Source organism: Seriola dumerili, unplaced genomic scaffold, assembly GCF_002260705.1.
Source record: "Seriola dumerili isolate Sdu_G_001 unplaced genomic scaffold, Sdu_1.0 BDQW01000003.1, whole genome shotgun sequence".
Classification (NCBI taxonomy): Eukaryota; Metazoa; Chordata; class Actinopteri; order Carangiformes; family Carangidae; genus Seriola; species Seriola dumerili.
In genome coordinates, this window is record NW_019174258.1 from 3,576,343 (window position 1) to 3,602,582 (window position 26,240).

General features: G+C 39.7%; 1 protein-coding gene across 1 annotated transcript in view; it reads right to left on the reverse strand.

Moving 5' to 3' along the window:
* LOC111219088 (CUB and sushi domain-containing protein 1-like) overlaps window positions 1–26,240 on the reverse strand; it is a 303,797-nt gene that overhangs the window by 241,921 nt on the left and 35,636 nt on the right. The window contains exon 3 of the mRNA XM_022741679.1: window positions 23,896–24,008. Coding sequence (XP_022597400.1) covers window positions 23,896–24,008 — 113 coding nt within the window. The remainder of the gene's footprint in view (window positions 1–23,895; window positions 24,009–26,240) is intronic.

Genomic DNA, 26,240 nt, shown 5'->3' on the forward strand with positions numbered 1-26,240 from the left:
TACACAGTGCTTGACCTCTCTCGCCCTCAACTCTCTGTCTTTCTCTCTCTGAATATTAAAAAGCTGACAGCAATGTGGCCATTAATATTAACACTCGCCATGCATATGTAATAACATTTAGTCATCATGGATTCAGCACTTTCACTGAAGGGATTCGTGCCTTGAAGAGCAGTGAAAATATTTTCTACTAACCAGGTACTTGCCATATTGTGAAGCAAAAGTTTCCACAGTGATAGTTTCATTAGAATCATCAGTGAGATGATTGTCCTGATTAGCTGCCAGCCAAACTCTTAACTTTTGTCTCTCTCTTCCTCTCTGTCCCCTGGACTCGCTCTCCACCTGGCCTGCTTTTCACAGAGTCATGTAGTTAAATAATTGAGGTGGCGGGTGCGCTGAGTCTCGGCTAAAATAGAGCCGACGTTTGCAGCGGAGCACTTGATAGGTGACCTCTTCAACCTTCCAAATTCAAGTCTGGATAAATCTTCTGCACTGCTCTACCATGCTTGACTCTACCACAGAGACACAAACATTGCTATCAGCCTTTTATGTCATAGCGGGTTGCTAGGTATTTCTACTGTGAGAGAGACAATGACATGTTGAATTTGTTCCTTTTCCTTACTGGGCAATTGTCACAATGGAGATTAAGTTTCAACATTTTTTGCAACCTAATTTTCACACTCATTCGCATAGCTCCCTCAAAGCTCCCTCTCATTCTCTCTGTGTCTCTCCCAACCAGTGCTTTTCTCACACTGAAGAGAAATGCAGCTGAACAAGTGAAGCACTGTTAAAATCAAGTGTACAGTCAAGAGCCAACAATGGTATTGGAGTGGAAAGTAGCATACAGCAGAGCTCTACTTGGCCTCTGCTGCCTGGTCTGTCTGGACATTTAACCACTCAACACACACTCACACATGCACAGATGGGTGACAAATTAAAGGAAAAACCAAAATAAAGGGTCTCAGTAAGGTTTGTATTGATTTGGAGTGATGCTTCCCTCTAAGGGGACATGTGGACCCAAACCATGCCAGCAAAAATGTCCCCCGCAGTATAACAGAGGCACAGAATCCGCTCACTGTAGGGGTCAAGCATTCAGGCCTGTAACATTCTCATGGTGAATCTGACCGCATCACTTTTTTTCCACATCTCTGTAGAGTTTTCATCTTTGTAATGAGAGGTTAATGCACTGCAACCCTACTATGATATCCCTCTCTATGTAGATGTGGGTGGACTGTTCTTGCTGACACAGGCTGATCACATCCAGCGTTGAGATTCACATGAAGGAAGAGTTGCTCTTCTGTTTTTCCTTACATATTGCTCTTATGCACAAGAACCACAGTCATCAAATCCCTCTTGACCACAGTCTCCGACTTTATTTACTGACGTCTTTCCCATAGATCTAAATACCTTCAGTCACTGTTCCTATTGAAACACCAGCCAGTTAAGCATCTGTGTCTGAAGTTCCTGCCATCCGTGACCTGCTAAGCGTTTTTATACCACATGTGCCACAGATCATGATTAGATGTTACTTGCTTAATCGTACCATGCAATTCACCTGTGTTGAAGCATCCGCATTCGCTTTCTCCACTCATTTATTCAGGTTTTTTACCTTAATTTGTCACCTGACTGTACTCCATTGATATCATTATGTAAAACTGTAACCATCCATGTAGAGCTAAGAGAAAGGGCAAAAAAATGTACAAGCTCATACTGTAAGATCTATAAGACTATACAGGATGAGGATGAACTCATAGACTTTCCATTACAGTGACTGAAGCACAGTGACTGTGTGTCACCTGACAGATGTTGGTATTAAAGGAAACCATGATAAATCATAAACAACTGCTCATTCTGTCACTCTAACAATGCGTGATGAAACATGGCAATGGAGCCTGGCAAGAGAAGAAATTTTCAACTTAGTGCTTACACACTTTTGTATTGCAGGGCATGTCTTCAATCTGGTGGCTATGGGCCTAAAAGTTTGAGAACCGAAGATCTAACCAAACTACTTCCCTGGCCCTGCTTTCACCTCTCGAAGCTGTCACACAGAGGGGTCTGAAGCATTTCAAGCCCCTGGCTTTTGAATTTCTAACTCAGTTGTAAAGAAATAATAGCTAAAGCTTTGCTTACTGGCTAAAATTGTATTTTGGCCTCAGTGACTCCAGTGGCAGAACTCTTTTAGATAGACATCTCTGGTTTGCTGACTGGCTGGAATTGGATTTGTTGCATGAGCAGGCAGAAAACATCCAAGCGACTGCTAGCAATCTGTTGGTTTGGTTACCACATGCACAGATGCAAACACACACACACACACACACAGACGCACGCACACGCGCACACATGTGCACGCACACACGCACGCACACATGCACGCACACAAACATATGCACACACATAAATTTGAGATTACATAGGGATCACACTGTGTTGGTCTTTCTATAGATGTGAGGACACTCAATGACATAATGTACTAACTCCTTACCCTAACTTTAACCATCACAGCTAAATGCTATCTATACCCGAAACCTAATTCTAACCTGAACCTTAAAACCAGTTGTTAACCTTCAAACAGCCATTTGAATTTGTGAGCACCACACAAAATATTCTCACGGTGATGGTTTCAAACCAAAATGTGTCCACACAACCATAGAAAAACATGTGCACACACGATTCACTAACACTCTCCCACTGGCTAGGTTGTAGAGTTGTGGACTGTGTTGACAGCTTTCACTGTGAGAAGTGAAATCTGTCAAGGATTATTCTGTTTCGTGTGTGTGTGTGTGTGTGTGTGTGTGTGTGTGTGTGTGTGTGTGTGCGTGTGTTGGGTGGGGGGTGGGGTTGTGGGCAGTGATTTTGTTGCACTCCAGTTGTGGAGGGAATTTGACTGCTGATATGCTCATTGCAGCCCAGGGCAAGACAAGTGCATGTGTGCGTATATCTGTGTGTGTTTGTTTGTGTGTCTGTGTGAGTCATTGGTGGTGAGAGAAAGCGACATTTGGGTAGGCAGGAAGTGACCTGTATATCAGACGCGAAGCAACACAGTACACACACACACACACACACACACACGGACACGCTCTTGTCTCACAACTTGTTTTATGGTGAATCTATGCTTGGATGAACCAAAGCAGAATGCCGAAAAACATGGCAGGAAGAGACAGACTAAGGCCGGAGTTATACTCGCTTTTTAAACACACATTCGCATAGACGACTGGCTGCGTCGTGAACATAATTGCTCACTTACTTGCCAATGTACTACACGTGTTACTACAGGGTACCTCTAGAGGGCACACTAGAGACCTCAGACCATATAGATTTACTAATTATACACCACAACACACACTGAGCCTGTCAGTCCAGCAGAGCAATAATAATACAGACTTGATCGACTGGTTTGTCTTCAAAACTTTACACCATTGTTGTTGCTGCTGACGTGCCTATATCCTGTCACGTTCCCATATACCGCCCTTACTGTTCATGTGCGTATTGCATCATGTGGACGTGTAGCATTCATTTCCTAGGATGTGCACAAGCGATGCTCCATAAGGACGCAGGATATCTATGTGAGATACCCACCATTAGCCATCATTAGCACATGAACGCAGAGTTAAAAGAAAGTATATCTCTGGCCTGAGAAACAGGGAGAGAAACAGTATATATAGTTTTGCTCTTTTAAAGAGAGGTTTGCAAACCAACTTGTTTTGACTGGAGGCACTTAACAAAACATCATTTATGACAAAAAAAAATGCACTTACTCTCTTTACTTTATATCAATATACATACTGAATATAGTCAGTTTTGCATTAAGTGTATCAATTTTGTATTAACTACTTTAATTTTTTACCTGAATGTAGATAAGTATATGCATGTAAATGTGCTAGACATATTATAACATAGCTACATATTCCCATGAATAAAATCAATTATGTGAATAGACTAAAATTGTAATTTGTAAAATCTGTTGAAACATTCAACCAAACAGAAACAGTAAATCATAACATACATATGAGAGAAAGGAAGAAAGAGTAATGCAAATGAAAACAGGGAGTTGGTTTATGTAAAACTGTATATTGCATGTATGGGAGCTGTTGTATATGTTGTCTTCTCATCTGTACGGGATCATCATTCTGCTCAGATACTGTGCTGTGCACTATGGAAAAATCTTCACTTACCACAAAGGAAAGCCACCCGTAAGGACCCACAAACCATCACCCATTATAACTTAGATTTGTGTGACCACCAGCTGATTGGTCACAAAGACTCGGAGCCAATCATAAACAAGGAGCTGTGTGCAGTCTGTGTGACCTCAAATTGAGTTATTTCAAACTGGAAGAGGCATACACAGGGTCGTAACTGTGGAATAAATGTAGACTGTTGTAAAACCATGCAGGGGGACTTTTAAGCATCTGTATGTGCACGGGTGCTTGTGGCAGAATAAAACATCTGGAAAAAGTAGTTCTAAAAATGAATAAAGAATCACATTAATTGAAAGAGTTATTTTCTAGTACAGTATAACTCATCACAGACAACACTTAATCTTAGTGCTGGAGTAAGTTTTTAAAACCATTACTGGCAGAGTCTTACACCATGTCTTCAAAGGATGCGTAGTGTGAGCGACATGCTAGCACAGCAGCAGCTTCAGTGCTCTCTGTGTCTACACAGGATGCGTTCAGGCACAGTCTTGAGTGTAGGTCTCCTGTGTTTTGGCAGTGCTCAGAGCCGAACACTCAATCACTGTAGTTATGCACATAAAACGGAAGAAACTAGACTTGAAGTGTAACAGTATGCTTCGGATTGCCAGTATGCGGCCTGTATTGTTTGAAACAGAAGCATACCTGTTCCCAGTCTTGTGAGACAGTCAGAAAAATGTGGCTGAAATGCCTCCTGTGTAGACACGCTGTTAATGTGAACAAGAACGAATAGGTCAGAAGAAATCATCCACATCCTTGTTGAGCCTGTCACCTTTAGGTGGTTTTGATGGATCCTCTATTGGTGCTGTCAGTACTGTCTTCTGGACTGTCTGCTTCATGAAACAGCTTTGGATTGAAATGAAGGAGACAGAGTGAGAGAGATACCAGGCAAGAAAGTGAAGGAGAAATACTTATGCGTGTCTTTGCTTGATGCTACCTTACGTGTGTGTGTGTGCGCGCGTGCGCGCGTGCGTACATGCGCGTACATGTGTGCGTGTTTGTGGGTGTGTGTCTTTTGATCAATGAGCAGGGCGTCCGTGCAGCCAGCCTTGTTAATGTGTCTGACTGGGAATGACCCTTAAGGCGAAGGGAAGGACAGACGCATTAGGGAGAATGAGAGAGAGCGGGAAGACAGAAAGACGACGACATAGAAGAGAAATACAGAGGGAGAGAAAGCTGTTTTTTTCTTCAGGGAGGCTTCATCCTTCCAGAAGAGCTTTTCACAGACTTTAAACTAAAATTGCTGTGCCAAATGGCCAATACCCGACACTAAACAGCCATTTTCATGTTGTCTAATTCTCTAATTCACCAACTGTACTGACAATTAAGACTGCTGATCAATTTCCAGCCTGCAGCATTCCAGTTTTAACTTCTAAAATGTGTTTTCAGACACTGGGCAGACTCTAACAAATTGCTATCAGAGATCCTGTTTTATTTATTCAGAGCGTCACACCCCTGGTGCCTTCTGAGAGCATTCTGGCCGAGGAGAAGAAGCAGCAAAGAGTCAAAATCTTCAGGTTATCAGATAAACTTGCTGGTGGGAGAGCTGCCACTGCTACAGTGAAGAAACTCCACCTTTCCACAGCGTACGCAGCAGTGAGGGGGAATGTCAGCTTTAAACATGTAACTGACAGGAAGTTATTAACACTTGCAATCTTGTTTTTGTGACATATGTAAACTGAATGTTGACTCAGTGCCTCTGGTTAAACACACAAGACTCAAATAAAAACCGAACTGAACAGTAAATCACAAAAATCGTGACAATGACAAAGACAGAGCTCAGGACTGTGACCATTTTTTGAGAGTGTGCAAGTTGAAATTTCACATGGTCACATTCGTTTGAGTGCACGATGATCATTAGGCTGTGTTAGTACTGTGTTTGCCACTGTGGCTGAAAGTAGTAGGCCTACTTTTTCTTCTTCACTGACTCAGTCAGTCTCTCAATGCCTACATGAAAAATGCAAACGATCCATTTAGCTGTTATGGTACCAAGTTCCAAAGATGAAGCTATCTATCCTCTTGGCTTTTATATTGATATATTTACTTTTACTTCTGTGTTATTCTTCAATTCAACATTGACACATGAAAAAATTTAGCAAAATTTGCTAACAAACTAAACCATATTTATAATTTGGTTTTCTCATTTTTCATTTTTTCATTCAAAATACAAAGACAAGGAAAACAGCACAGTTGTTGGTATTTTCGCTTTTTTCATGTTTGGTTAAAAATGAATAAATAAATGAATAAAAAACTGCCTGTACATAAACACGCCTGATGAGGATGAGAGTGCAGGCTGCAAGGAGACCGAAGCCAGTGAAGAAGGAAAAACACTACTTTAAACCACAATGCCGTTTAAAATACGAGGGGAATGCTATGCTGTGTGTGTATTGTAGGTAATGTGGCCTGTCCGTTGCACTTCTTTTCAGCGGTTAGATGAGAGTAATCGCTTAATGGACAAGAATGTAATGGAGTGCTATTAGTGGAAAAGTTAAAGTTAATCTGGAGTCTTTCAAGAGTAGGTTCCAAAGGGTATTGGGTGGCATTACTCAGACAAAACAGAAATGTAATATGTAATAATGTAATAGAAAATAGAGTATATAAGTAACACAGATTTACAGTGTGGAAAATGTCACACCATAGAGTATTCAAGGGAATTTTTTGGAGAACGGTAGCCCAGTTTCAAAAGGTTAAATGGTGATAATACTTATGGCTGTATAACTACATGTCAGAGATTTGGCACTGGACATCCTAATACTACTTATATAGGTTGCTGAGCCAAAAATTCAGAAATTGCTCAGTGTCCAACTCTGGAGCTGGCTGTGTTTGCCAAATCTATCTGTGTTATGGCTGTGGCTCTGATCGGTAAATGACAGGACACAGTGAGTGCTGGATGTGACTCCTGGCTGATTGGCTGGCTGGGTGTCCAAAGCTGCTCTAAAGGGGATTGTTCAAATGTAACAAGGGGATGATGGCAGGGGAAGCATTGTTTTGCTCTTTTTTTTATGTTCCGTTTCTGAGAAGAGAAGCATACTGTCTATAAGCTGTGTTAATGCCATGATCCAGGATTTATTTGGTAATTTAACAGAAAAGCTTATGTGAATATTAGCCTCTTTTTTTTTAATGATTCAACATAACTAACACTCACGGATGTTTTATTTTTTTCATTTTATTTATTAACTTATTTGTTTGTTTGTTTTTTGGCATTTTACACCTTTACTATTTAACAATATTGGAGAGATGACAGGATATGAGGGAGAGGGATGCAATAAAGGTCCATGGCCAGATTCACAACAGTTTCAGTTCATTGTCAGCATTTTAACCCCTTTCATATTGATGCATTATGAGGGCGGGACTTATTTTATCCTCTACCAATGAAAGCTACTCAAAACAACTGTATTCCCTTAAAATTGCATGGTCATGAATCTGTACATGTGCGTGTGTGTATTTAGTCTGTCTGTCTGTCACTCTCTGTGGTAAACACCACCTGTTACACTGTAAAGCAGCACAAGATGCGTGTTGCCCTAAACTGAACTCAACGAGGTGGTGAAAATGACAAAGGAAAGGAAAGTTTAATATGGCACACTTAAATTCATCAAATTCCACCTCCAGAGCCACTGTCAGAATAACAAAGTCAACTTTTGTCAGAGAATGTCAGGTTGTCATAATGTGCCAGAACAGAAATACCAGCTTTTAAAATTACATTGACAAGGTTAAGGCAACTTCTGAAAAATCATCTGTCCTTATTATCAGCGGCCCACTGGCAGTGACAGTTATACAGCAGAAGTTGCTGACATTGAAAGGGCAACCTCCCAGCGATGCAGAAAAATCTCCAAAATCAAGAGATGGTGAGAATGTTGACAACAGTGCACTTAGATGATAAAGGTTTGACAGCTGAGCTTCAGTTATCTTCCACACTAGGACAACCTGAGCTGACAGGGTTAGGGCAATTTCTTGGCAATGCAAAAGATGATCCATCTTTTTTTTTTTTTTTAACACAACTAATTTCAAACATACATTGTGTCACATGTCTCATCCAAACGAAAACGGTTTGTTTTTTGGCGCAGGGCAGAAACAGCTGCATGAGGGTGCATTCTTTCTCCAATAATGTAACATTTTTGAGGCTGCATTCACTTAATGCACGCATCTCCATTTCTGTCTGCGATATCAAATACAGACAAAATAATTTTGCATTTTTCCTCCCTATACACAGCATCTACACTAAGTTATAGAAAAAAAATGTGTTTTGTTTTGTTTAACTGTGTAAGTTGATAGAAAAGAGGAGAAGAGGGGAGAGGAGAGGAGAGATTGCATTTAGCTTGTGCAACAGATCAAGGTAGTAGAGAAGGACTTCAAGTGTGTGTTGTATGTGTGTGTGTTGTTCAATTTATGGATGATGCATAAATATTCGAGGTTGGCTTTGATCTTTTAACAGGGATCTGGTGTTTTGGCCCTAAATACTTTAACTGATTACATGTAACAGTGATGATGATGTCAGAATGTAAATATTCAGTAATTACCAAATCTAGTAGATGAGCACACAGGATACTTTTGTACTGACAATTATATCAAACCAGTTTCACAGAAGAGGAGAAGTGCCACATCTGTTCTTACAGGGTACCTACCTACTCACCATCTCACCTTCCCTCCTACCTTTGTACTGTACATGCAGTTCAAGAGCTGAGTCATGATTTGTTGAATTGAACAGCCAATGGACTGATAGCATGAAGAGAAACTGGCAATAAAGCAAGGTGGTTATCTTCACCCCATAAGAGCCCCTTGTGAAAAGAAAGATGGAGAAGAGTGAAAGAAGGGGAGAGTGGGATGGAGAAAGAGAGAGCTGTACACACATGACAGGTGCTTCTGAAAGATACGAGAAAGGTAAAAGAAAGAGCTAAAGGGCTGCAGGTATACAGAAGTGGATTTTCTTTGCTTTATATCCTTCCTCTCACTTTCATTATCTCACATGCACAATCATGTAATTATTATTAATCAGATCGTGAGAGCAATTAAGCCATTTTTATGGCTCTTCAAAGTAAAAGCTTCTGCTACAATTCAGACTGCATGTGACATCTCTTTATTGCAGGACACAGCCACGTGAGATACACAGACAAGTACAGACGACACATGAACAATTTGATCATGATTGTGATTACTCTTTGGTGTGATAACAGAACAAAACATCCTCATTGGTGTCTATTTGGCTGTGATCCCATGCAACACTTATTTCTTTTGCGTGTGTATTTTTTTTCTTTACTAACAGACACAGCAAGAGCTTAAAGGGCACAAGGCTGCCTTGCAGCTACAGCAGTACAGGGCAGCTAACCTGAAACAACAGAGTGGATAATATTGTTGAAGGAAAAATAAAAACAAAAACATGGAGAAAAGCCAAGTTGTTCGCAAGCTATGTAGTGATGGTGATGGCGCTCCAAGAAGGTGTTAAAAAGTGACAGTGCCAGCCCTGATTAAAACAACTACATGCACCAACCACTGTGATTGTACTGTGATTAAGAGAAAAATGAAGGAAAAGATGGACCGTGTAAATGCCATGCAGTGATTATGCTGCACAATTATACTCTTCTTTGGAGTAAACATAATCATGCTATGATATCACTGCTGTCAGGTGAAACCTGTGTATCTCCAAAATGTCAACTTTTTGTGCGCAGAGAAAAATATCCTTCTTTTAACTGAATGACAGTGTTGTTGCCTGAGGGCTTTAAAATTTGTCTCATCTCATGAAGTATGTAATCACTCCGCTAACGTGAAAACATAAAAATCACCAAAACTGGAGTTACAAGGTTTTAATTATTTCTGTGTCAATATGGCCTTTGTCCATCTCATCCTTTCTCTTTCTTTGCTCCTATTCCTTTTTGTTTATCCTTTTTTCTTTCTTCCTTTCTGTACATCTCTCCTGCTCTTTCCCTCTCTCCATTAAAAACAATAACAACTTGTGGCAGATAGTTAAGGTGAGACAACATGATGTCTTGAGTCTGTATGTGTGTGTGTCCGCAGCTTGTCTGCAGTGTATATGTCTCAGTGTGCATGACAGTGAGACCACCCCAGGGAGAGGTATGGGTCTCTGAGTGTGTGTGAGAGTGTGTGTGTGTGTGTTCTATTTTTAGGCACATCTCAAACAGAATGCATCTTGGGAAAAGGTACGAGTTCAGCCAGGCGAGCTAGATTCTTATAGTCAGTTCTCTCTCTTTTTCTTTCTCTTATTCTTTTTCTCCTTCCCTCCATCTCCTTTACTATCATCTCTCCTTCCATTTCTTTCCCCCCTCTCATTCATCTCCTCATCCGCTCTTCCCCTCCTCCCAGTTCCAAAAAATGTCTCACCACTTCCATCTACTGACAAATAAAAACAAATATATGATTTATTATTAAGAACTTTATCGCTAAAACAACTAATCAAAGAAAAACAGTTAATGCAACTAGGTACCACTAACTAAATTCAAGTATAGGTTTCTATTTTTAACTACTAGCAAACACTTTGGGATTAATGTGAAAATAACTTGAAAAGCCTCCTAGCATTTATTCTCTCTTTGGTATTCTGTGGCTGCTCTCCATCTTTCACTGCAACCCCTCCTCTCCTCTGTTCTTTCTCTCTCGGCCAGAGAAGTGCTTGGTATTCTAGGGATTGTCTGCTCTTCTTTCCTCTCCAGTCTACTCTCCTGCTCTCCTGTTTTTTTCTCGCTCCTCTTCTCTTCTCTTTACACTCTCTTCACCTATTTTCTCTTGCTTCTTGATGAACCTTCTTTGTTTGTCACTCCTCCCCCTCCCTTTTCCTCCTTCTCTCCTCTTCACTCATATTTACATCCTCTCTTCTCCCGTTCTCGTTTCTCTTTAAAAATATTCAGGTTTTGTTCCCACTGTTTCTGAGAGTGACTAAGCATTGATCTCTGGTTGTTGTTCCATGTTGCAGGCAACACACGCATATAACATATAACTACATACATTCAGTATTATGCATCGACTGCATCTTGTTCACCGCTCCATCTGTTCTAGGCACGATAAATATTCAACTACAGACCCACATACAAATGAGCAAAGCACACATGCACTGTCAGTGAGGTGAACTCATTGCCACCCACATTACTTTATGTGACAGTGGTCAACAAGCAAGGTGTAAGCTTAAAAGGATTGATCTGATCTCCAAGTGAAGTGTTAGCAGCAGCGCACTGTTTCCTTTGCTTTGAGAGTAATTGAATTTGGGAGAGGTGCTGGAACTGTCCTCTGAATGATCTCTACCTGAGAACACTGCACATTTGTATTAATAAGAGCTACATTGAAATCCATCATTAGAAATGTGACCATGCACCAAAGAGACAAAAATACAATATAAAAACACACAGAAAGCATCACTGAAAAAGCTGAAATTATTGATGATGGCAAAACTTTTTAGTTTTTGTATCTATTTTGAGTACTTTAAAATGTATGTGATGGTTTTATTATTGGCTTGTTGTGTTCAGTGTTGTCATTGTACTAATGCAAGTTCCTGAATGTGTGTTCATACAGAAAGCAAATTTTCGCCTCACGTCACTCGCCCCAAACAGCCAGTGTACCAACTGTACAGACTGAAAGCTAGCTAGCACTTAATGCACTGACCTTGTCCGTGGGAGTATTTTTGTGTCTGTGCTCAGCCTGTGATTGATTGAACTCAGAACTCACCAGAAACTCTTATTGCGAAACATTTTCAACACATGCAGACACGTGTTTGTGTCAATTCATGTCTAATCGCATCTTTCCATTGACTTTGTATACAACTGCATTGCCTCTAAAATTCACTTTACATTCTGACTGAACACACAGTAACTCTGTTTTGTTTTAATGGCAATACATTTAAGTCTAACTCTATTAAGTACACCTCCAATGACCTCCTTTGACCTTTCACCTCTAAACTTCACAGAAATCAAATTTTATTCTTTCCTTGTGTTATAGTATCTGTAGAGACTGTCCAGTTGTTCTTGTGCCTACACTTAACCAAACCTTTGCCACAGCACTGTCAAGACATAAAAGGGTTAGTTTTGTGATTTGTAATAGTTTATGTGTGACATATCTCCTGCCGTTGTAGGGGCGCTATCAGAGGGTATGGACGAACATGGTCATTTAGGTTGTAGGATTTGTTGTATCTGCAGGATAATGGAAGATGAAATGGAAACAGAAGGTGGTTACTACTGTAGAGGTAAAAGTGTATTACTATGTGACACGGATGAAATTACCTTAACTGCAGGTGTATAGAGAGCCAGAGAGTCCAACAGAAAGCAGAAAAAAAAATTGGACAGATGTCTAGTTCAGCTTCAGGTGAGAGCTGCATTTAATTTTAATAAAATATGCAGACTTTGAAATGCAGGATCCAGAAACCTCTGTGAACTCCACTCAGAATTTCAACTGCATTCAGGAGAAAGTGCTATTTGGAGTTTTAGTTTAGTTTCCACAGCTTTGCAGTTTCCTTTGGAAGGCCAGCGTGGCTTTGTAATTATTATAACAGTTCAGTAATCAAAGGCTGAAAATGATCACTACAGTTTTATCAGTATCACTAGTTTAACAGAAGCTTGTAATGAGGTAAAATAAAAAGGCAATGCACACAAAGGTCTTGTTCTCTTCTAGTGGAGAATACAGTCTTTTGTGATGCTGCCAGTAGTAATGCTGTATCTGTGTTGAATTAACACATCTTGCAGGAAGGATTTATTGCAGTGCTGTTTATTGTAGGTATTAGTATTAGTTTTAGCTAAGTGTACCTAATGAACTGGCAACTAAATGTATAGGCAGTAGTAAATAGTTCATAATGCGTATGCACAAAAATATTTTTTTTTCAAAAACTTTTAAAGGTTATTAAATTTAAAAACCTATGTATTGTGTTGGAGTGAAAAGACAATCTATTGATTATCCTCATCTGTGACCCACCCTATTAGCCCCTGACAGACATTAAAAAAATGACACAAGAAAAGAATCAATTTGTAAAGAAAGGGATGTCCAAGTTATCAAAATTCTATATAGCTATTCACTGGAAACATTTTACAAGCCACAACCAGAATTTGATAATAATAATCTGCCTCTTTCCCTTGGATGGCCATGATGTATTAAAGATTTAAGGTATGAGAGCCAGAGTTAGAAACTCAGACAGTGAAAGCCAGAGAGAAACTGAAAGCATGACTGAGAGTCAGAGAGAGAGCGTCGCTTAAATGACAGCAAGCGAGCCCTTCCTGTCTTGAAGATTGTCACACAGATTTTATAAGCTCTGCTTATCATCAGAGAGAGAAACACAGAGGATAAAAAGGGGGCACACAGATATGAAAAGGCAACAGAAATCTTTTATCTCTGTCCCCCAATTCACATTAGACTATTACAGTGCAATTGAATTGCACTGAATTGTAACTTGTGGGACGTAAGAGATAAGAAAATCTAAACTTGGGGGGTCCCATGTCACATTATCAGAATGTCATACTTTTTACATCTCTAAATGTTTAAATTCCTGACATTTACTGAATGTAGCATTAACCTCTGAGGTCAGCAATGTGATAAACACATGCACAATATGTCAGTGAACAAGTTTAGCAAATGCATACTCTGTATGTGAACTGTTTTGTTTGTCTCTCCAGTGTTTTACATTGTCTAGGTCTAACTAGCAGGCCTAGCTTTAACAAATGAGCTGCAGTATGTGTCCGTGTGACTTTGAAAACAATTTCTGGTAGAATAATATTGAGCAGGAAAATCAATACCACCACAGCATCTGTAGCCTCAAATGATGTCCTTCATGAATCTTCAACTTAAGTTTTTAATGGCAGTCATGTCATCCTACATGGGGCGATGGTTAGAAAATCACTGGACCTGCCTCAAACCTGAATGGTGGATCATGAAGAAAATATAACCTCAGAAATTTCACTTAAATATGATGAATGACTGGCAAATAGTAGGCCAGGTTAATAATATCCAATCTCATAACTTCTAAGTCCATGTAATGCTTTGTGGTTAACAAGATATCATGGCTGTAGGAGAAGAAATATTAAATTTAAGCTTGCATTATTTACATATTTCTATGGTTCAGTGATAGAAGACAACCTAAATGCCTGGAACTCAACTCTGAGTAAGGCTCAATATCTTTAGCTGCTGAAGAAGCGCTGTCCAGTAGCCAACAAAACAACACCATGGATGTGCTGAACATTTCCCAGGTGTGTTTGAGCAAATATCCCTCTGCTCTTAGTTACTGTGCGGAGAGCAGCTAGCCCAAACAGCCTGAGAATAGCACAAAAAGGGTGCTAAGTTCAAACCGCTTAGATGTCATATTGACTTTACTGCATGGTGGGAAGTTGATTACACACTCACAACACTCGCTAAAAATGTGTGTGTGAGAGAGTGAGAGAGTATCTGCCTTGGCTCTGACAACATGCTTTGATGAGGATGGTATCACCCTTGGACACTCCTCTGACACACTCACGCTCTCACACACACACACACACACACAGCAGGATAGTTGACATTGCTGCTTTGATCGATGTAGCTGACTACTGCTGGCGTCAGTAACAACAGCGTTATATGACACACTCCCACAGTGAAGAGCTTCCTATGGTGTTCCAGTCAATATGGGTTAATGGTGTAACGTACTGCTTCTCCCATTTCTCTCTCATTCTCACTGTCTCTCTCCTGCTCTCTTTATCTCACACACACACACACACTCTCACACACACACACACACACACACACACACAAACATACGCACGCACACACACACACACACACACACACACACACACACACACACACAAACATACGCACGCACACACACACACGCACGCACACACACACACACACAAACACACACACACACACACACACACACACACACACACACACACACACACACAAATATGTAGCAGCACCTGACTATCCAAGTTGACAAATCCACCAGTAGTCCTTCCTTCCTTTAATGATTTGCTATGTTTGCTCTAAGAAGCTTCCCTGCTGAATCCATTGGCTTTGACTAAACCCGCCAACCTATTATTCTCAATGAAGGGCACACAGATACTGATAGGAGCAGGGGATAACAGGTCGATAGCGAGCTAAAATGGGCCATGCACTGGTAACAGAGAAATGCAGTAAATGTCAGTCGTAATCATAATCATTGATATCCTGCTGAGAAAAAAAAACACACACACACACACACACACACACACACATACACACACACACACACTTCTCAGAAACTTAGGAATTGACATTTTCTATATTTTGTGTATCATTTGTCTCAGCTGGTTGCAGCATCATTTCCACTTAAGATATGAAAGGATATTACAGTTATATATTTTTTTACAAACCTAACCTGCATACACACTGAACACTGAAATGAGAATCTAAGGTGCATAATCTGTCTTTTCATGTGTGTGCCTGCGTGTGTTTTCGTTTACATGTATGTGTGCATGAGTGCTCTACTTTAAGACATCCTATTACATACATCAAAGCAATTTACATAAACATATTATATTTACACCAAGCCCATTAATTTCAGTCATCTTAACCATTTCCACTTCAAACAGCTAATATTTTACATGTATATATAACCCATTTCCTCAACAAGCTAATCAAAAGGAAATCCAAATGAATTTATTTTCCTTTGGAATGACTGAGACTTGTTTACCCTCTAACTTTCACTCAGATAGATGGAGTCTGTGTTGCTGTTGCCAAATCTACAAGCTCAATAATTCTCTGACCTAATGAAAGCAGTTATTATTGTGAATCTATAAATGCTAAATATAGAACACAAGCATTTTTCTACACCAGCAGCTACAGTATGTTCAGATGAAGGAAATGCTGACAGAAGTGTAGGTGTTGATTAAATTATCCAAATTTCAAAGGAGACTGTCCTGTAAAAAAGACCATTCAGATCACCTGTGCAAGCAGCTTATTACATTTTATTGTTAAGCGACCTCTATAGTCATTATGAAGAAGCAAAGTCAGGTGACGTAGTATTGACAAAGGCTGCATAAGGAGGAGGATGGTGTGGGTGGATGGGTCGACAAAGCACAGGAAATCAAAAGTCGAGATTGTTTCTCGTATCCCTGACCTTAACCGTGGGTTTATGATTGTACAGAACGTACCACAATCTTACCACAATCTTTTCCAAATTCTAACCAAGTCATTTTTGTGCCTAAACCTAATAAAACCATGACTGTTCCACAACCTTTACTTATTATTGTTATGAGGACAACAATGGTCCGTCACGCCTGCTGCTGGTGCACTGCTGCAGGTCGTGTCTGATGGTAGGGCCAAGCGGCCTATATGGTCGTTAAAGCTTGAAGACTTACTGTTTTAAAAGTATAATGATGAGCATGATGTGTAATGACAAATTTAGGACACCATGAGTGGACAAAATTTCTTAAGGAAGTCAATACTTCTTTTAGCCACTGGTGCCCGTGAACAGAGATGCTTCAAGCACGTTTTAGATATTAAAAATACATTTGTCTTTATCGCTAAAAACACAGCCTAAAAACAAGGGTTGATGATCTCTAAACCTTCACATGTGAAACTCCTGGAGCTTTGTGTTGATGATTCTTTATTTAGCAAGCTGGATCCACTTTGGAACCTAACAGACTGGTAGACTGTCATTCAAACAGGGAAATTACACCAGCCAAGAAGATGAGAACAACGTAAAGCATATGGTGAAAAATGACTTTAGAATTTCAATGTGTAATGTCGGATGGAGCATGCAATTAGAAATTAATTTAGGTTGTGACACAATCATTTAAAAAATAAAGTGCAGTCCACACAAAATGCTTTTTGAATTGTATTTGACATTTGTCACTCATCCTTCTCACCAAACAGATACTACTCTTTGATTCTATCAAATGTAGCAAGATAAGATCAAATAAGCTCATATTGATCTCTGAGGGGAAAGTTTTCCCATTGAAGCAGCTCAAAGAAAAAAAAAAAGATTTAAAAATGAAGAAATCAATAAACAAGAGATAAAATGAATAAATCAATGTATTTTTTTTACTGTTCTCTAATAGAAATAATGGGCCAATTCACATAGAACAGCAACAGTGGAGCCCTGTGTTCTTTGTGCTCCAAGGCTATTATTTTCTTCCTGTTGCACTTAGTGATACATGATCTCCACAGGAAGTCTGTCTGGAGTCTCTAGAAGTTTATCTGGCAGGGGGAATAAACTTAGTGAATCAATAAATAAAAGCAGTGGTGCTTTCTTCTTGTATACTCCTCAAAGAGGCTACTTGAAAACAATTTTTGTCCAGTAAATTTCTGATGTTACTCAGCCTAGTGAAGACAGTTTGACCAGTCATTGTCTCTACTAACAGGGCAGCTGGGGACAGTGACCGTCAAACCTAGACTGGAGACTGTGCTGACTGAACAGATGGATGCTGAAACATCACTGACATCTCACTCCTGATGTGAATTTCCAGCAGTTTCAGGTTCCGGTAAAATGTGTGAAATTTAACTAAACAACCAGCTAACCAGCCAACCAAATAACTAATAAAACAACTACCTAACAAATTATTAACAAAACAAAAAAATTTCTTTATTAGTTAGGAAAAGTAATAAAAAAATAAAAAGATATAAAATTATCACTGTCACTGTCACTTTAAGCAGTGGCAGAATTGACTATCTATAATAATCAATTTAGTTGTTCATCTTTCTGAACCCTTACATCTGGAAGTAACTCCTCCAAATATGTTTTAGTCAGTCTGCCAACATGCTGTGTTTTATATTCATACTATGTCAAAATTCCCATCTACAGCAGTGCAATTTTCTGCAATGGCTATTTGCAGCCCTCCGAGATTTAGTAAGGCGAAACTCTGTGAAATAAAGGCACCACTAAGAAAACTATCTGGCTAGAGGCAGGGGAAAAAACTCTAGATGAATAAATCTTTCTTATGTGTAACATCATGTCTAAGGACCTAAAATCCCAGAGCAGGAGGCTGCGATCTTTTTGCATCTCGTCCAATGGTTGGTGGCTACAGGGCTCGTGCCACAGTCTGTGCAAAGCCTTGCATCAAGTCAGCAAGATTTGGAAGCTCCTAGAAGTGTTCCTAATGGATTCTACACTAGTCTGCACAGCAGAGAGGGAGGAAGAGAGAGAGAGAGAGACAGAGACGGTGGAAATGCCAACACCAAAGGGGATGAACTTCCTGCAATTTTACAGATATACACACATTCAGGCACGGGCACTCACACATTATGTGTTGTAATGCAGTGTAAAAGTGATACCCCATAATAATCTATACATGGTGAAATGGTAAATATCACCATAACAACAAGAAATGAAAAAAAAACAAAAATACCCGTGACCTGTAACACATGCACTGAAACATGTACACGCAAACAGGAACACAGCCTGTTACTTTTCCAGTGTGATCCCTGTGTAATCTCAAATGTATGTGTGTGCAAATGTTTGTGTCAGTGTGTTTGTGTGTTTGTGTGTGTGTTTGCATGCACTTGCGCGCGCGCGTGTGTGTGTGTGTATGAGCCTCTATGTGTGCGTGTGTGCTTGTGTTTAATGTGCAGAGTCCCTTTAAAGGGTTTCCAAGTCGTATTTTTCACAGAAGTCCCTCAACAGGAGAGGAAACTCTGCAGCTAGCCTAGGGACTGAAAAACGTACACTCGCCCTCTTTCTCTTAGAGAGAGAGAGAGAGAGAGAGAGAGAGAGAGTGTGTGTTTGGGGAGAGTGGGTGTGGGAGGTTGAGACTTTGAAGATGATGTTCCTACTTTGTCTGTAAGGTGGTGGTGGGAGTCAAAAATCCTCTCTCACACACACACACACACACACACACAGCTCAACTGTTATAGTGCATATTGTACATAATTACCACCAGTTTTAATTAATAGGCCTGGTTAATTGGAGCACTTCTCTCGTATTCTTACTCAAGATGTTAAATGAGAATTGTTAAAATATCTTTTCTCCAGAAAACAATTAGTTTCATGGTCATTTGTATACTGGCTTTACATAGCATTTACACATTAAAAATACATCCGTTAATAAAATAAGATGAACCCATTTTTGATTTCATACAAATACAATATTAATCATCATTTTGTATTTAAACTGTATTATACATTCATAGTGAGTTTGAACAAAAAGATGTTTGTCATTAAGTTTCGACCCTCGAACCCAACTAACATATGTATTTTATAACATCAGTAACGAGCACCACAGCTGCACTTGTTGTTTCCAAACATGCCATATTAAGTGACTGACATTTAATAAAGCTGAAGAAGTCTGACCCATTTTTTGTTGATCAGTTTACTCAATTTACTGAGTCACAGGTGGACTGGAAGCAGCAAGGAGATGACCACTTGTTAGTGACAGTCCTGTCACTACGAGAAAGTAAGGCCCTGTAACCACTGGGTGGTAACCAGCAGCCTTTCTTCTTATAGGTAGAATCACATAACGGATGCTTAGGGGTTAGTGCTGGTAGTGCTTCTCGTTGCTAAGCGGCAATTGCAACTCATTTGAAGCAAGGCAATCTTTTACTAAAAGTTGAAATATTTATAACTTTTAGCATTTGGCACCATGAGTGCTAAACATATGTTCAGCTTCCAGCTGCAGCAGGAACGTGCACCAGGGCATCTTTTACCTTCGAAAAACACCACCTTTGTGGAGAGAGGTTCCAATTGGACACACAACATATTTTTTCAAAAAAGTCCACAACTATAGCTGCAGGTCTAACTCCTGATGAGGCAGCTGTAAAGAGTTTACACTCACTGAATGATTCCTGAACACAGAGGCAATAAATATAAATATTTCAAATTATTTTATAACTTTTTTTGCAGGGGAAACAGAAGGAGATGGTGGTGTGGGAGATGAGAGAATTACATGTGACAAAAATGCTCCATCCAGGACCCCAATGCACCTGATGCACCATTATTGTTAATAAAACATGAATGAAGCACTTCAAAACCTTCTCTTTTTAATTTTAGGATGATGATGATGATGATGATATGTAGGATGTTTGTTCTCTTGAGTAATGTGTTTCATCCCTAATGTGGTGAAGACAACAAACTAGATATAGCCAGATATAAATCCCCTCCTTCTGTCAATCTACCCCTCCCTCATCTTCCTAGCCATCTCTCTTTTCACACCTCTCTCCCTTTAAGTGTCTCCCTTCAAATCTCTCTCTCTCTCTCTCTCTCCCTCTCTCTCTCTCCATCCCTTCCTCTCTCTCTTTCTGCTTCAGGGGAAATTAATTGATGATTATCTTGTCTTGCAGAGCTGGTTTGCAAACTTGCTTTTTTCTATCAGCAGGGCTTCGCTTTCCACCACTTACAGCTACATTTGACCCAACCTCCCTCTCTCTTTCTCTCTCCATCCATCCCTCTCTCAGGCGACTGGAGTCTTATCAGTTAGCTCTGTGTTCAGACTTATAGTTCAATTTGGTTTCCTTTAATAAAAGAATAGAACAGAGCAAAGATTTGTTAACAGAACCTGCTATGTTAACAGAGAGATGCAGACAGACAGGGGAGATGGGTTGTTAAAGACAATAACAAGACAGGGCCGAATAGATTCTTTGTTAGTGTGAATTAGTTTAAATGAACAGAAACAGAGAAGGGCTTGGGAAGGGAGAAGACAAGGTTGAAGAGAGAAAAGATGTAGGTGAGTCTATTGCCTTCAATAAACAGAAAATAGCAGAGGAGGAAAGAAGATGCTGGAAATAATTATGCTGAATAATAACTGTAATTTATCTAAATCAGGTCACATAAAGTTAAGATTAGTGATTCTATTGTGTTTGTTTTTCATTCCATAAGGATAACTGGTTGCAACATGAAACCATTGCAATGACAGGGACAATATCCAAAATACAGAGACAAAAGTTAAAGATGGTAACAGCACAAAACAATACCCCCAAAACACAAACTTTACATTCACAGATGCTTTTCAAGATATCAACAGCAAACTAGGAAGGGGTTTCTCTCAGGACAAAACATAAAAACAAGTCAGTGACTGAATCCAAATGCCCGCCTCTTGTCAGACACAGTGATGTATTAACTGCCATCGGTTAAATGTGCTATCAGATGGGGTCTTAAGATCTCTCATGTGTCCGTGGTTATGAATTCAAGTTTGTGATATCGTAACCTATCTGGTAACCCGAGCACATTTACGATCAGTTTTTAATGGTATTCACATTAGCAATTTATGCAATATATGGGTATGCAGGGTCTCCTGCTTTACATAGCTGAACAGAGATACAGGTTAAAGGATAAATAAAAGAGCATATAGGTTAATATGCACAGTAAAAGTCCTTTTGCTTTGTTAATCTGAACACAAACACTGCTAATATCGTATTCCCATCAAACATTTCACTCATGATTCTCACCCAGTAGGTGGTCCCAGTTTCTTTCTTGGTTAGATGAAAACAAACTTTTGCCTGTCTAACTCTGCAGATTATAACAAGCATCCCAAATCAGAGATGAATCGTGCATCTGCTCTGGATTCAGCCTCAGTGATGACAGGAACAGAGGTGATTCCCACAGTGCCTAAAGTCACATTTTTCCTGCATCAGGGTTTGGCCTCAACAACTTGAGCAGGCAGCCAACAAGTGTTTTTGTTTCAAGCCAAAAAGTCATGACTATGACAGTTAACAGTAATATCTGAGTGCTATCTATTAAAGTGTGGTTAAAGCTGCAAAGCACACCCTAAAATCTCTCTGAAATTGTCTCACAATTTGAGATGCACAACTGATTAATATTTGATGTCTCAACGTGTTGTATTACACATGCTATTAACTTTTCAGTGCACAATGACTTTGTTTTGGTAGACTTCATTACATGTGCCAAAGGATATGGTTTGTGATAACTGTTTGTTTCTCATTTGAGAGACACAATCCTTTGAACGATGTAACTAGATTAATTTTGCCACAAAATGTTGTTTTTATTTGATTGCATTTTGCACAAATAATATAGCATAGCATAGAAAATAACATAGTGTTAAGTGTCACAGTTTAGCTTCCCTCTGATACTCTGCTATAAGGCTGCGACTGAAGTCTATCTCCTTACCTCGAAACTGAATCTAATCTGCAATAGACACCTACTTTCTTTTCAGTGTTTTATTTCTCTTATTTCTCTCTCTCTCTCTCTCTCTCACACACACACACAGACAAGTATTCACACCCACAAATACACATACAAGCACACATACAAACAGTCATGAATCAATTTTTGATGTCTAGGACTTAATGCAAAACAAAGTGACATTAGCAGAAAGACCTGTCAGTCAACTGATATACCTACCTACATGGATACATATATGTGCACGTACATGCATGCACATGCACATGCGCGCACACACACACACACACACACACACACACACACACGCGCACATGCACAAACTCACGCACACACGCCCTACCAAGCATTCCTGAGGCAACAAGCACACTTAGAGGTCCCCACAGATGTGAAACGGAACAATGGAAAGAAAGAATAAAGACAAAGTACTTCCTGGAAAAAGGTTTAATGGCTGTCAGGTTTGCTTTCAACACACACAAACACACAAATGATACACATCCAGGAATACACACAACAAAACACACTGAAATTCAGTATGACAAAGGTGACACACACACACACACACACACACACACACACACACACACACACACACACACACACACACACACACACAGGAGAGTAAATGTGTATATCTGGTCTCTTGAGTTTGTGTTTGATATTTAGAGTTCATGATTCATAGATGACCTGTTATACAAGCGTAATGAAGCGCTCTTGTATATGTTGTGTATGTGTGTGTATGTGTTTGTGTGTGCGTATCTTCAAAAGGTCAGGCTAAACATTTGTGTTACATCGCAACAGGCACATAGACGTGCAACAGTCTGACATACAACATTCATAGCACACACATAAGACACACAACAAAACAACATGCAGCCAGGAAATCAGCATGGCAAGCACCTACATGAACATACACCTCTCAGTGCAGGAATACGAATACAGGACACAAGTTGTGAATATATGTCTGTAGAATATGAATACATATACGTATAATGTATAGTTCCCACTGATGGAGGGACAACCAAGATAGCAGCTCTGGGCTGTGAGCCAAGACTCGCCCACACAGAACTATTAACATGAACAGTTATTCTCATAAATCAGAAGCAGAGTTCTGCAATACAGTTTCACCCTGAGTCCAGAGAAATCTTCTGCATGTACATCACTGCTTATTCAACTAATTTTGATCAACAGAGGATTTCTCAGTGCTATAAACTGACACATAGTCCATGAAAAACCAACCTACTTCTAATACCTGATCTAAAACATCTCCAAGTGATTCTCACTAAGAAAGACAATGATGATTTAAAAAGTTAGACACTGATAAAACAGCTAATCTGAATTAGATATCCTCTAATCAATAGCAACTGTAACCAAAGTGTAGAACATTGCTATTGACCCCAACCATGTCAGTAAAGTCACTCCAAGTAACCGCAACCATCATGTCATTTAGATGAAGCACTACATCGATTGTTGTGCATACTTTATGTTCTAGTCAGTAATAATCATAATCAGTAATGTCCAGGCTTATTTTCACTTTACTTAGCATATTGTGTTACTTAAAGCACACTGTTATTCATGTACATTTTCTGACATGATTTAGTCACTTTGCAGGTCAAATCTCTCTTCACTGTCGCCTCAGAAACAGTCTGTGTATCATGATCAGCATTCACACATCACTATGAACACTCACACAAGGTCTTACCTTCATATACCGCTTTGAAGCCCTGTGCACTGACGGCAAAGTCTGTGGTAAACCACAAGGCCAATATAGATCCACTGCTGACTATAGGAGAGGGCAGCATGAATCCCGACAACCTGAAAAACACAAAGAAATGCTTAAAAAAATACTCCAAAACAAAGCAAGACAGTTGACTGTTGACTTCTGAAAGAGAAGAACGAGGCCACATCAGATCTGAAAACCTGAAACACTCTTGCAAACTGTCTGTTGTTTGTGGGAATGCTTTCACTTTTTCTCAAGTGCGCTTTGGCCGCGGAGGGTAAGCACACTGCCAAGTCTGAAAAATAAATAAGTATATGACAGTAAAATACAATGTTGATGTGGTGGTTAAGACCCCCAGCCCTGTGGCCATAAAGATTCCTGCTGGCCCGAGATCACGTTTATGAGACCTTCTCTTTTGTGTTTTCCCAACTCTGTGCTATACTCTCAGGTTTCCTGCTGTCTTCTCCGTTGAAGAAAACAGACAGTGAAGGGAGTGATTTTCCGACTCTCTCAAAATAAATCTTTGATACACCGCTGACCAACCTAACCAACCATATCGTGCGCCCCAGGAACACTGAAAATAAAACCATATTGCAATTTATAGCAAAACAGGCAAACTAACATGTGATAGGAAAAGTCAGGTGAGCTCTTGATTACACTGGAGCTCATGCTGAAACTGCCTTTTGAGACTCAATTGAGAGGTAGTGGTTAAATAATTTTGGAGGAGAACAGGGAGGTTTCTGAGGGAATAAACAACACAAAACTGAAAGAGCTGGAATTGAACGAGATGTATTGACTTGCCAAGATAATGAAGCCAAAATAATGTGGATAAAAACAGGGTATATAATGAAGAAACACTTATTCAGTGGGGACACTGACATCTGACTTTCATACAGTTATGACTGGGAGTTCTGGTATGGAATCAAGTAATTTCAAGGTTAAGTCAATCACCAACCTTGCTGCACATTTGACAGAAGCATATAGATGTACTAGACAAAGATACAGCTTAAGTCGTGCATCTAGACCTCTACAAGGACTCGCTATCATACAGTGGATCAAAACATATCTTTATTTGCCACTATAAAGAGTAAAAACCCACCTCAAAATCCAAACCCAAATTTACAGAATGCTTTTCAAACTGATAAATGAACAACAATAAACAAGTGCACTGACTGCAGGTGTTGGATTCCAGAAACCTGTTTGGTTTCTGATTTTTATGGGCAACATTTCTAGGCACAGCCAAAAGCAATGTGTCAATTTTGATGATCTTTTACAGATGATGGAGCTCTGCTGGCTTTGTTTGCAGATGAAGGTGAATGGTCAGTATGAGGTTCAGCATCTCCATGTCTGAGACCACAGTGCTCTGCTTGATATGGAAGTTTGCTCCCTGGGGAAAAACTGTACACCAACTGAAGAACTAAGTAAGGGACCAAAATGTCTTCATGAAATGTCTGAGCTCGCTCTTAATGCAAGGATGAGGATATCTGATACTTAGAAGAGACTCAGTAGAATCACTGCTTCTTATTGACCAGTTGAGGTCATTCTGCACCCAATCGGGATGCATCCTGGTGGAGGTATTCTGGGCATGTCTGACTGGGAGGAAACCTCGGGGCAGATCAAAGACCCCAGGTATTACATATTCAATCTGGCCTGGGAACACCTGGATATCACCCAGGAAGAGCTGCAGGATGTGGCTGAGGAGAAGGACGTCTGGGCTACCTTGCTTTACCTGCTGTCACTGTGACCCAGACCAGAACAAAGATGTATGGATGTGTAATAAAATCTATTATAATATAATGTTTAAATTCAACATGTAACCCTATTCTATTCTATCTACAGATTTCCCTTTTAAAAATGCTTTTTTTTTCAGTTATTATTTAGATTCATGATTTTAATCTTACATGTACATTTTATCGTGCTATTGTTATTACAAGCAGAACAGGAAATTAAAAAACATGAACTGACGCCATTTTACTTTGAGTGTCTCTGAAAGCAAACAAACCGTAATACAGTGTTAAAGTAGCTCTTGATATATCCAGGTCAGGGGAACAATGACTGGAGGACAAGTTTGGACACAATCAATTTTCCTTGGTTCACAATGCACAATGTATGCAACAATGAAAGGGTAGAGGAGACAAAACCAAAGGGAATTAGAATAGAGGGAAATGAAGACAAATATTAAATCAGTATTCAAGTGCTAACATAATCAAAACAGTGTCAACAATTACTCTGTTTTCTGTATTATCTGCCATTTCATACAACACATTTTTCATCATTGGAAAAGTCAACTAGGTTAATATAGTTTTTGTGGCACGCAAAAAATTTGA